At 38.4% G+C, this 12,917-nt stretch overlaps 1 protein-coding gene and 1 long non-coding RNA gene across 2 annotated transcripts in view; both read left to right on the plus strand.

Annotated features, from left to right (window-relative positions):
• The first annotated feature begins 3,890 nt into the window (after nucleotides 1–3,890).
• Nucleotides 3,891–5,786, plus strand: LOC107561748 (transcription factor Sox-19b). Its single transcript, XM_016246226.1, has 2 exons — nucleotides 3,891–4,817; nucleotides 5,452–5,786. The coding sequence occupies exons 1-2, from the start codon at nucleotides 4,183–4,185 to the stop codon at nucleotides 5,696–5,698; spliced, it is 882 nt and encodes a 293-aa protein (XP_016101712.1). The 5' UTR covers nucleotides 3,891–4,182; the 3' UTR covers nucleotides 5,699–5,786.
• Nucleotides 5,787–10,060: 4,274 nt separating this feature from the next.
• The window catches only part of LOC107561773 (uncharacterized), a 5,767-nt gene continuing 2,910 nt past the window's right edge, over nucleotides 10,061–12,917 (plus strand). The window contains exon 1 of the long non-coding RNA XR_001605906.1: nucleotides 10,061–10,192. This is a non-coding gene — a long non-coding RNA (uncharacterized lncRNA). The remainder of the gene's footprint in view (nucleotides 10,193–12,917) is intronic.

Here is a 12,917-nt window from a genome sequence, read left to right on the forward strand (position 1 = left end):
AAAAAACACCTGAAGGACTCCAGGATGGTGAGAAATAAGATTCTCTGGTCTGATGAGTCCAAGATAGAACTTTTTGGCCTTAAGCGTTTTTTCTAAGCGGTATGTGTGGAGAAAACCAGGCACTGCTCATCACCTGTCCAATACAGTCCCAACAGTGAAGCATGGTGGTGGCAGCATCATGCTGTGGGGGTGTTTTTCAGCTGCAGGGACTGGATGACTGGTTGCAATCGATGGAAAGATGTATGCGGTCAAGTACAGGGATATCCTGGACGAAAACCTTCTCCAGAGTGCTCAGGACCTCAGACTGGGCCGAAGGTTTACCTTCCAACAAGACAATGACCCTAAGCACACAGCTAAAATAACGAAGGAGTGGCTTCACAACAACTCTGTGACTGTTCTTGAATGGCCCAGCCAGAGCCCTGACTTAAACCCAATTGAGCATCTCTGGAGAGACCTAAAAATGGCTGTCCACCAACGTTTACCATCCAACCTGACAGAACTGGAGAGGATCTGCAAGGAGGAATGGCAGAGGATCCCCAAATCCAGGTGTGAAAAACTTGTTGCATCTTTCCCAAAAAGACTCATGGCTGTATTAGATCAAAAGGGTGCTTCTACTAAATACTGAGCAAAGGGTCTGAATACTTAGGACCATGTGATATTTCAGTTTTTCTTTTTTAATAAATCTGCAAAAATGTCAACAATTCTGTGTTTTTCTGTCAATATGGGGTGCTGTGTGTACATTAATGAGGAAAAAAATTAACTTAAATGATTTTAGCAAATGGCTGCAATATAACAAAGAGTGAAAAATTTAAGGGGGTCTGAATACTTTCCGTACCCACTGTATGCGAGCCAATAGTTATCCGAACTCTCAGAAGGCCTGTGTCATTACAATTCCACGGCTGCAACTTTTGATCACTTCAGCGAGATCTCTCCACCAACATCCCCTGACATAATGCGTGGGCCCTCATTCACCTGTCCATCACGCAAACACTATGTTAATTCCCGCATCGTGTACCCCTGTCCCACATCCCCTTCATTCAATTCTTTGTACCAATCCCCTCTCTTTCCTGCCCTTTTATACCCACAGTCTTCTTTTCCGACATTCTTTCTCCAATCACAGCCCTCCGTCGGAGGCATAACAACCTCTCCGAGCCCGAGGGCTATACACCTTTTGAGAAATATTTTGATTATGTGTGCTCAGTGTAGGTGGCCCGCCGAACACTTTCACTGTCTGCATGGTAACCCCCACCCCCCCTCCGCCACTTCCCCCTCCCACCCCCTGCTGGGCGCATGATTGTGGGCTCAGGGATTATGCGAGCAGGAGGCTCGTAAAGGGCCTGCCAGGGTCTTTATGTGCAGTGACGGATGGCTAGGAGACTGAAGCCTCCATTTACATAAGAAGGGAGAGAATAGAGGCCCCATTCACTCGGTCTGTCAGGGAGGACTCAGGGACAAAATGCACTCTCTCCAAGTTGCCCTCTTCCCCTCTCAGTCTCTCTTTTCTTCTTTATCTTTGCCATTCTCCCTTCTCCTCAAGCTTTTCCTCATCCGTCCTCCTTTCTTCAGGCCATTGTAATTTAATGTGAACGCAGTCTCTTCATTTTAAGGCCACTTAATTTATTGTTCTTTTACTCTATTGGGTTTCCTAATTCAAATCAAAATGTCATATTTACCTCAATGAATTACATAGCGTTTAGATTTTCATTGTTCACAGATTAAAACAACTCAAAAAAGGTATTAATACACTATAATATAATATAATTTAAAAGGATATTTTGAATGCTTGAGTCCAAACATTGTTAAAACTACAACAGCAACAACAAAAACTATAAAACCCTTATTAATAGAATGTTATTAAACATTTTTAAATATCTCTGTTAATTTTTTGACTTTTATTTGCAAAAAGATTAACCATTCAAACCGTGTTGTTGCAAGGGATGATGATTAAATTGACTATTTACAAAAAAATTTAATAAAAATAAAAACTTCTCAGTAAAGTTAGTCAAATCAAGAAAGTGTTAAAATATTTAATCAAGACTGTCTTTTGATTCTAATGAAATTACTTTCTTATTCTAATGAATAAACGTTCTTGGAATTTTCTGATCATCAACGTTTTTGGGAATTTATCATTTATATTCCAGAAATTATAAAAAATGGTGTTAAAGTTATAATTTATATTAAAAAATTAAAATAGAATTTATTAAATATAACAGATTATACAAATTAATTGTTTAAAATTGAATTTATAATTGATATTTCAGAAATTATAAAAAAAAATAATGACACTAAAGTTATAATTTATGTAAACAATATATAATTGATTGAATACATTTTAACTTTCATTAAAAAAAAGCTAAATTCATATTTTAAACACTGCATCCATAAACATGTGAATTATAGTAATTGAAAACAGTTGCTTATACATTAGAAAACTAAAGATTATTTCATTTTAAAATGTACAATTCAGGAAAGAATTGCACGCACAAACACAACAGAAGACCAAATAAGCAAAAACAGTCTAGACGCAGTATTTATTTAGTTCAGTCAGAGAACTCATGTTGATTCTCCCTTACGGGTTGATTCAGGTAGCAGTGTTTGAGCAGCTTAGAGCCCAGCTGAATGGGTGGTTATCTTTTGTGTGCGCTTAGGAAAAACAACTGTGTTGTAACTTGTTTTGGGCATACATATTCAAACCCATAAAAACACTGGTTTTAAAAAGCAATACAATGGTCATGGAAAGGCATGTGAAGCACATGTGTATGCAAACATGAGGGCTTTGAACGACCTGTGTTTGTGAGTAGGGGCTACACTTAACATTTCTGTGAAACTCTCTGAGCTGTCTTGGTGCTGTCACAAACCAAGTGGGACAAAGAAAGAGGATGGCAGAACGAGTTGGACACTCTCCATAAGAGGTTTTCTGTTTGTCCAAAATGTTTTTGTTTTTGGATATGGCTATATAAGAATGAAGCCCCACAATTTGTGGTTTGATTGGCATAAAGGCGTAACTGTCAGTCACGAACAGAGGCCGCTCACATGGTTCACAAAGCACCTGCAAACTCACAAGCACTCGCACCTGTGTCTACAAAAAAGAGAAAGAAGCAACGTAAAGCTTTGCACCCACACCTTTTCTCAAGCAATTACAAACACTGAAAATCCCACACAGAAAGTCACGTCAAAAATTGTCATCAAAAGGCAGTAATTGCACATTGCTGTATGAAGACTTGAAAACAATAGCCCATCTAATTATATATTGTGTGTACCATAAAAAGGTCACATAAATTTACCCAGAAAACAAACAAAGCTCACACAAGATTTAAACACAATTACTAAAAACACTCAAAAGCACAATTTACACTGTATGTAATAACTAATAAGACAATAATACACCTATTATTTTATTTTATAATCGTGTATTATTAATGATAGTTTAAAATAATACACTTTTAACACCTTGTTTTGCACTGCACTGCTTTCACCCAAAAATGTCTCAGGTCAGTCTTTTTCCCATGACCCCAGGGTGACAGGCTTAAGAACTAACAATAGAAGACACAGAAAGTGTAAAGGTGTAAAGTGAAACTAATGAAGTCATAGAAAGTTATTCAAAGAAAGCAGGTCCAAAATATCACAACATTATCTTTTAAAAGTTTGATCATTTTAAAGTGTAATAAAATGTTTCATGCGCATATCTTCTGAAATATGTAATCATTACTAGAAAGAGATCATTAGTATCTTAAACAACAAAATAAGCCCCGATGCAAACCTCTTGCAGCAAGTGATCTGCTGCGTAAAATACCACACCCCTACAATTGTTATGCAAATGAGCAAAGGCTTGCGTTGAGCGCTGATTGGTCAGACGTGGAATAGAATCGGTTCAACGTGGACTGCAAACTATTGCGGCTCAACAAGTGGCTTGTGGATAGAGTTGAACAGAGTTTAGACAGACAAACAGCTGTGATTGTAACGCTTTTCGCGCCCTTTTTTTACTTTATTTTATCTGAAAAACTTGTTCTAAATGTTTTGATTCAGTTCTTTTCTCACTGCTGCGTTTGATTTGGCCAGACAATCCCGGCTGTAAAGAGACTTCACCTGCGCCGGATTTGTTTGACCTGATTAGGTTCGCTTGGACACTTTTAATTGGCTGCTTTACGCATTGAGCGATTGAAACTCAAAGTGTGTTGTGGCATGATGTACAGCATGATGGAGCATGAACTGAAGACCGCGGGTCATCCTCATCCCCACCACAACAGTCCAGGGATGTCTCCCCCGGTCAGCGGGGTTGGAAATGCGCATCACGGATCAAAAACCTCTTGTCCACCCGGCGGGGACCCCATGGACAAAGTGAAGCGCCCCATGAATGCGTTTATGGTGTGGTCCCGGGGTCAGCGGAGGAAGATGGCACAGGAGAACCCCAAAATGCACAACTCCGAGATAAGCAAACGCCTCGGTGCGGAATGGAAACGTTTAACGGACACCGAGAAGCGGCCGTTCATCGATGAGGCCAAACGGTTGCGGGCCGTACACATGAAGGAATACCCCGACTACAAATACAAACCTCGGCGCAAGACCAAAGCCCTCATGAAGAAGGACAACCCAGTCGGTAAATATCCTCTCGCAGCCGGTAACCTGTTGTCTTCAGCCGTGGCACATGGACAAGGCGGGAGCCCGAGAATGGACGGCTATGGCTGGGGTCACACCGGTGCTTATATGGGAATGCAGGGTGAAGCACTCGGATACCCGCAACAACTGCACCGATATGACCTGTCAGCTCTCCAGTACCCGCCGGCACAGACCTACATGAACGGCGCCAGCTCGTACAGGTTTGTTTTTGTTTATGAATGTATTCATTTAGTTATTCTTAAGTGTAGTGTGGCTTGACAAACTGGAGTTGTGTGGGGCGAACGCGCACAGAAATTCGTGTTAACCGGCTCGGATTTTATTATGCGTAACTTTGTGATAATGTGTTGGAAAAAACAAACATTTGTAAACAATTTTACATCGTTCTCATTAAATGTTTTCATCAAACACAATATTTAATAGAAATTCTACTCTGTGAAAGTGCTAATTTAGTTTAAGAAAGTTTGCATTTTTCTTCTAATTTAAGGTTTGTGTGCTTAATGTGCTGAATTAACTTGCCATTTAATTTGATCCTCAAAACCGCACACCTATTCAGCACGTGTCTATAGATTTTATATCGTTATAAACGCACATTTAGGCTATTCATGATTTGCCTATATATATTAACTTTAATCATATCCTGACATTTACTATTTGCCTATAAATTGTCTCCAAGTCACCACAACTAAGCTGGCTTAACCTGTATAGACCTGTTATCTGCATGTCAGCATTATTGGGAACAAATGCAGAGGCGTTTTATGTGTGGAAAGATACAGATTCTCCTTGCCACTGGTGTCTGTCTGATCTCCTGATGATTTTGTCCTTTTTTGTCCACAGCCAAATGTCCTATAGTGGCAGCCCTCAGCAGCCCAGTCCAGTGATGTCTATGGTTAAACCAGAACCCCTATCCCATTCGCCTACTGGAGTACCAAACCACCACCGTGGGGCTTTCCAAGGGGACCTGAGGGACATGATTAGCATGTACATTCCAGGTGGTGATGCCAGCGATACCTCAAACCAGAGGGTCTACCCTGGAGTCCAGCAGCACTATCTTGGTGGAACTGTTCCCCTCACTCATATCTGAAGTTTAGGGAATGCTCCCTGAACTCCTATTAGTTGGACCCTTATTGGGACCGTAGTGCCATGCATAGACTTTATGGATTATTGAACACTTCTGATTTGGTGATGCCAGCGATACCTCAAACCAGAGGGTCTACCCTGGAGTCCAGCAGCACTATCTTGGTGGAACTGTTCCCCTCACTCATATCTGAAGTTTAGGGAATGAATCCCTGAACTCCTATTAGTTGGACCCTTATTGGGACCGTAGTGCCATGCATAGACTTTATGGATTATTGAACACTTCTGATTGTTTACTACCTCCTTGCTTTGAATGATCTGAAGTTGTCTGTTGAACCTGTATACAAAATTGAGCTGTTTCAGTCTCTTGTTTTCTGTCTTTGCAGCTACCACATTTTGACCAGGTGTACCAGAACCCCTATCCCATTCGCCTACTGGAGTACCAAACCACCACCGTGGGGCTTTCCAAGGGGACCTGAGGGACATGATTAGCATGTACATTCCAGGTGGTGATGCCAGCGATACCTCAAACCAGAGGGTCTACCCTGGAGTCCAGCAGCACTATCTTGGTGGAACTGTTCCCCTCACTCATATCTGAAGTTTAGGGAATGCTCCCTGAACTCCTATTAGTTGGACCCTTATTGGGACCGTAGTGCCATGCATAGACTTTATGGATTATTGAACACTTCTGATTGTTTACTACCTCCTTGCTTTGAATGATCTGAAGTTGTCTGTTGAACCTGTATACAAAATTGAGCTGTTTCAGTCTCTTGTTTTCTGTTTTTGCAGCTACCACATTTTGACCAGGTGTAACTTCTCATGACGTTAAGGTTAAGTCAGCTCATTTCTCCATTCCATATTCTAGCACAGCCATCCTCTTTGTTCCTAAATAGATAATAGATTTTTTTTTAGTGTTCTTTTGTGCTCAGTGCAATTTTTTGAACATGCGTTGTTCATGCAGCAGTGGGCAATCATGATCCAAAATCGAATTGGTGTACAAAACAGGGCAGCATATTGGGAACTCCAAAAAACAGGTCAGCCAATAATGACTGCCATGACCAGTGATGAACATGCCATGTGACCTTGAGAAGTGTAAATTTAGCACGATTCTCAGCACATGAAATAACTGTGTGATGGGTGAAGTTGACCTAAGTGTCTCTTTAAATCTGGGTATTGATCTATAGTAAAGTGTTTTGGACAATCTCAGGGCTTTCTTCAAATGAATAGCAAGAAATGACATAGATCAGCTGTAACATTGCTTCATCTAATTAGAAGTCCTTGAAACTGTTACCCAAATTGTAATGGAGAGGAAAGTCACTATCTGCTTTGTTTTCCTACTTCAAATAATAGCTGTAAATTCATATGTACCATACTAGTGTGAACGTATGTTTGTGAACTAACTTTTTTTTTTTTTTTTTTTTTTTTGTAGTCCTTACAAGGAAATTGCACTCCTGTAAATTGTCAATTTTAGGCATATTTACAGATTGCTAAATGTTTGTCATCTAGCATTTCCCTCTTATGGGTCAAACTCGTATGCACTGATCTTCGCTATCAGTCAATGCACTTCGTTAGACTAGGAGGTTAGACATCACCTGGTCTTATTCATTCTAACACGCCATTAAGTCTGCTTTTGTCATACAGTATGGTTGACCAGTGAGTTCAGTGGACTTGACTGAAATGTTCGTTTTGGGCACGTTTTTGTTTGTTTTTTCCCCCACAGTGACCTGGTCCTTTATCAACAAAATGCAAAGTTCTGTCAAGGTCTTGAGATTTGTTTTGAACTCATAAACAGTGTGTATTTTTTTTTTTTTTTTTTTTTTTTGTAGTCCTTACAAGGAAATTGCACTCCTGTAAATTGTCAATTTTAGGCATATTTACAGATTGCTAAATGTTTGTCATCTAGCATTTCCCTCTTATGGGTCAAACTCGTATGCACTGATCTTCGCTATCAGTCAATGCACTTCGTTAGACTAGGAGGTTAGACATCACCTGGTCTTATTCATTCTAACACGCCATTAAGTCTGCTTTTGCCATACAGTATGGTTGACCAGTGAGTTCAGTGGACTTGACTGAAATGTTCGTTTTGGGCACGTTTTTGTTTGTTTTTTTCCCCCACAGTGACCTGGTCCTTTATCAACAAAATGCAAAGTTCTGTCAAGGTCTTGAGATTTGTTTTGAACTCATAAACCGTGTGTAGGCATTGTCAGATATGTAAGTCAGTCTGACTCAATGTTGCCACAAAGCTCGGTCAGTTAGTTACTAATGTTTTGATTAATTAAATGGTGATTTAAGCACAATGGAAAAAAGTTTACATTGCCATTGAAGTGAGTTTGCAGCTTGCAGTAAAATTTCTTTTTAATGGTTTTAATTTTGGTTGTAAATTCCTTTTGTACAGTGTATTTCTTTTTTTCTTTTTTTTCTGGCTCTTATAAGTGCCATTTTTACAAAATAAATGACAATACAACATCTAGTCTCAAGTTTTGATTATTTTGAAATCTGTGAATTAAAGTGGTTTTTGTAATTTCCACGTTGCATGATACCGGAATTGTGTACCCATTGTGGCAGTCTTTTTGGACCTTCATGCGACACTAGTTTTGTTACTAGTCCCATTGGTGGACAAAGGAATACTGTTTGCAGTCAGCAAAGGTACATTTAATGTGAGTGAAAGTGTCTGATGATAACCACCAAGATTAAATTTACTAAATTAGTATTTGTGATGTTAACGTGGTGGCCTCCGATAGGTGACCTGCTTCATGCAAAATAAAACCATTGGTATTTCATTTGCAACTTAAGCGTAAAATGCATTATCCAAAATCCTTAGTGTTGCCTACCTCACACGTTTATTACTAATTTCATGTGGTGACTGCATATTATTTTAAAGATTTATCAAGAATTAATTTTATGCTATTGTTAAACTTTTAAGACTTTTTAGCCTGAGGAAAAATGCTGAGTGCACCTTTAAATTTACATAGAAAAACTTTTTTAATTATAGGTTTGTGTCGTAAAAGTTTGAGGAGAAGGTTAAATATAAAGAAAACGGACAGAAAGCAACGATTTAAGTGCGAAATCATCTACTTTCACTGTCCACCTCAGAATAACCCTCTCTCTCCAGATTGAAAACTGGTTGTTGTCTCGGTCGTAATTGGCCGTTTCGGAGGCACATTGTCCGTTGCTTTTGAGCTCGCAGGTGTGCGTAGTAAGCCACTGAATCCGGAGAGGCTCTCTTGGACCACTTTGTTCTCTTTTCTCGCTTCCCGCTGTGCGGAAAATTAGCGTTGCCGTCGTTTCTCCCCGTTTTCTCCTCGGGTTTAACCCCCTCACCTCCTAATGTCATTCTCATGAAAATGTAAGAGCTCGCTGCGGCTAATCGGAGGGCGAAGGGAGGGGAAGAGCGTGTAGACTACTTTACATTTACCCTGATAACAGTTCAGGCGTGTTCCCAAGTTAGAGAAAGTAAATCATTATATCCATTATAATAATAAAAAAAACCGTTTAAAGGAAGAAAACTAAGCCCACGTTGTTTGGCGTATCATCAGACGACTTGTTGTTGTGACTATGTTTGGGGGGTTAAGAGGGCGACTGTGGCTGTCTAGATGGGTGGGGGTGCTGGATGCTCCGCTGAGAAACACACAATCACTTAGCAACGACCACTGAGGCTTCAACAAACTGTTACCGTGGTAAATTGTTGGGTTGCCAGTTTGCAAGATTAAAGCCAGAATTCGATGTCAAGGAATTGATTGAATGAACACGATATCTTTGGTATGTTTTTAGCTGATTAAATTGCTAAGTCGCGTTTTTATTATTATTATTAATAATAATAATAATAATAAAAGTTTTAAATCAGTTGACAGCTTTTTAGTCATAAACCCGGAAACGAGATTAATGGTTGCTGTGGAAACTGAGGGGTGCGTAATATTTACATGCATTCCGAGGGAGCCGCTCCCCTCCTGCACGCACACACGCACAGCCTTCACTTCCCAACAGGTGAAATAAAAAGTGATTATATGAAGAACCTGGTGATTATGGGCATGACTTGACAAATTTACTGTACAGTTTTATTTGATTTTAGTTCATTTAAATTATGCAAAGGCAATACAATGTATATGTAGAGTAGGCTAGGCCTGTGTTTCATACCAGTTACATTTTTGTCCAGTGCCAGTTTAAATTTAAAAAAACACTTTTTGTCTCACACACTCATTTTGTTTTGTTGTCATTGTGAGTTGTTTATGGCCATTATGGTTGTCTTAAAATATCTTAAGCTTAATATTCTCAGTGTTATTCTTCAGTTTTTGTTTTCATTTCTGTTTCACAGAAAAACAACAGCTTGATTGACATGAGGGTGAGTACATAATGTCATCATTTTCATTTTTGAGTCAGCTATTTCTTCAAGCAGACTATATGCTTGTATTTGATTTTCAATCTGTCCACAGGCCTACATCAAAACGTGTTGACCCATCACTCTCTTGTAAGATGACTTACCTCAGATGTTGTGTATGCACAGGTGAGTGAGTGGGCGTACATTTTTCTTCCTTTTTTTCAACCGCTACGGTTGGTTGAAATGCCACCAGGGCTGTATACACGCATGTGTGTGAGTCAGCCTAGACGAGCGCTGCCTGTCACGCAATAACAGGAGGGTGGCCAGACTCATCCGATAACAGTCTATGTTGTGTCTGCCACATGTCAAATGTAATTTTATAGGCTAATAATATCATGAAACCTGTTTAAACAGAAACATCTGTTTGTGTATACTTTACACAACATATGTTGTGTTGTGTGCACAGACAAACAGTAGCCTATAAAAAGTAAAAGACAAGAGAACAAAACAAGGTAAAGCAACAAATCTGCACAGCATATGCGTGGGACGTTTCTGCCAAATCTATCAACATCCTGTATATTGAGCTATCTTTTAAAATCAAGATTTGGATGCTATTCTAAGTTGGTTTAGGTGTGTACCTCATACATTTTTCGCTTTATTTATTCAGAAGAAAATAAAATGAAACACATTGATTCCAGCTTGTCAACAAAACATATCTACATCAAAAGACTGGCATAAGGCCAAAGCAGTAGTCTGCTTAGCTCATAGTTGGCAGTGTCCACAGTCAAATGAGTTTTTTTGGACAAGGCAACTGAAATACCCCTATACATTTTTTTTTTTTTGTCGTCGTAATGAATTTTAAAAAGCTGAAGAGGAAGCTGAATATAATGAGTTATTACTTCAACTTAGTCTCAGCAAACCCATTAAAAACGTTTAATAGGGCCAGTTTTACACAACACTGTAAAGTGATTGAAACTTTAAAAGAATACATGCTGCAGTAAAACATGTAAATTGGTTAACAGTAAGTTCCCTTACTATATACGGGAAAACAGTAATGGGTCTGTTCTGTTAACTGTACCAAAGCAATCTTATCAGTTAAAGGGAAAAAATGTATACATCCCAGAATTCAAAACATATTTGTTGGTGTTTTAAATAATTGTGTTTCTCAATAGTTTTTTTATCAGTTATGTATATTAGGGTTTTATGTTACATCCTATTGTTCAATTAATGTTTATCGCATTATTTTAGTTTTAGTCTACTTGTGATTAATTTTGATTCTTCATCTGGCTTAATCTTTTTCACCTTTGTTATTATAGTGGTTATCAGTATATAGTGCAAAATTGGTTTTAGTAGTAGCATGGCCTTGATAATTCAGCAGAAAAGAGCTGTTGGATTTACCAGTTTAAAATGTAATTTATTTATGAATATAAATTACAGTTTTATGCTGTAAAATTTACAGGTTGTTCTATAAATGTGTTTACATTTTAACTGTATTTTTACACAATTATTCTGGCAGTTTTTTCTGTACAAACTACAGGACTTTTTTTTAACAGTGTAGGGGGGGGGGATAATCAATGCATTTGATAAAAATAGAAAATGTTGAGACCCCAGGTCAAAGCCCACTGTTCTGAGCAGCCGTGGCAGGCTTTGATGGAGCACGTGTACATTTCTGTCAGGTTAATGTGGTTAATAGAGGAAGCATTTGCGCAGCAATGAAAGAGTGATTGACAGGTAACACTAATGAGTGCACCACACCCCGGGCAAGACTGGTCTAGCAGCAAATCGAGGGAGAGCAAGGTGGGGTGAAACAGAGGCAGAGTGAAACAAGATACTCAGGTTTACTATTTCCAAAAAGACAAATCCATCACCTGTGATTTTATGCATACAATGTTAACAGGCATACCTTTGATGTTATATTGTCTATACTTTGACAAAAAGCTGACAGCTAAAGTTTTTTATGTTTAGGGACTCTGACAAACCGGTCTGACACATGAAATCTGCCGTTATAGGCTGGATGGGGCATTTGTCAAGCACCCCACATAGATGGGGAGGTGGTGGTGTGTACCGCTGATTAAAAGATATAGATACGGGAAACAGTGTCCTCCTCAGGTGAGGTGAGATAAGACCAGAGGCCAAACTTTGAGGGCTTCCCAAGAATCCCAACAGACCTGAGAAAAAAAAGCTGCGTAATCCAACATTATGCATTTTAATGATACATTCATTTAACTGTCAAAAAAACCTGACCACTCTAACTAACCCTCTTTCTTTACTCCACTGAATATTATTGACATAAGTTATATACGCTACTGTTTAAAAGTACGATTTTTTTTATGCTTTTGTAATAAGTATTTTATGTTCACTGCATTTATTAATTTACAAAAAGGTAATATTGTGACATATTATTACTATTAAAAATAAAATAAAAATGTAATTTATTCCTGTCATGGCAAAGCTGAATTTTTTGACACATGATCATTTAGCAATCTTTCAAATGTGCTGATTTGGTACTCAAAAAACATTGCGTATTATTATCAACGTGGAAAATGGTTGAGCTGCTTAATATTTTTGTGGACATTTTTTAAAGTTCTTTGATGAATAGAAAGTTTAAAAGAACCATTTTTTTTTAATTGAACCAATAGATTTTTGTAACATTATAGATGTCACTTTTGATCAGTTTAGAAGCCCGTTTCCGCCACTAAATAAAAATATATAATTCTGTAAATCATAATAATGAGAAACTTTCTCAAAATTATGACTTAGTATCTCGTTATAATGAGAAACTTTCTCGTAATAATGACTTAGTTTCTCGAAATAATGACTTATTTCTCATAATAATGACTTAGTTTCTCGTAATAATGAGAAACTTTCTCGAAATAATGACTTAGTATCTCGTAATAATGAGAAAAAAAAA

The sequence above is a fragment of the Sinocyclocheilus grahami genome, unplaced genomic scaffold (genome assembly GCF_001515645.1).
Source record: "Sinocyclocheilus grahami isolate Dianchi unplaced genomic scaffold, SAMN03320097.WGS_v1.1 scaffold24.1, whole genome shotgun sequence".
NCBI classification, from domain to species: domain Eukaryota; kingdom Metazoa; phylum Chordata; class Actinopteri; order Cypriniformes; family Cyprinidae; genus Sinocyclocheilus; species Sinocyclocheilus grahami.

Bases quoted from the DNA above. Each gene is read 5' to 3' on its own strand.
- LOC107561748 (XM_016246226.1), top strand. From the start codon at position 4,183: ATGATGTACAGCATGATGGAGCATGAACTGAAGACCGCGGGTCATCCT. The intron at 4,818-5,451 runs GTTTGTTTTTGT...TTTTGTCCACAG, and splicing joins AACGGCGCCAGCTCGTACAG to CCAAATGTCCTATAGTGGCA.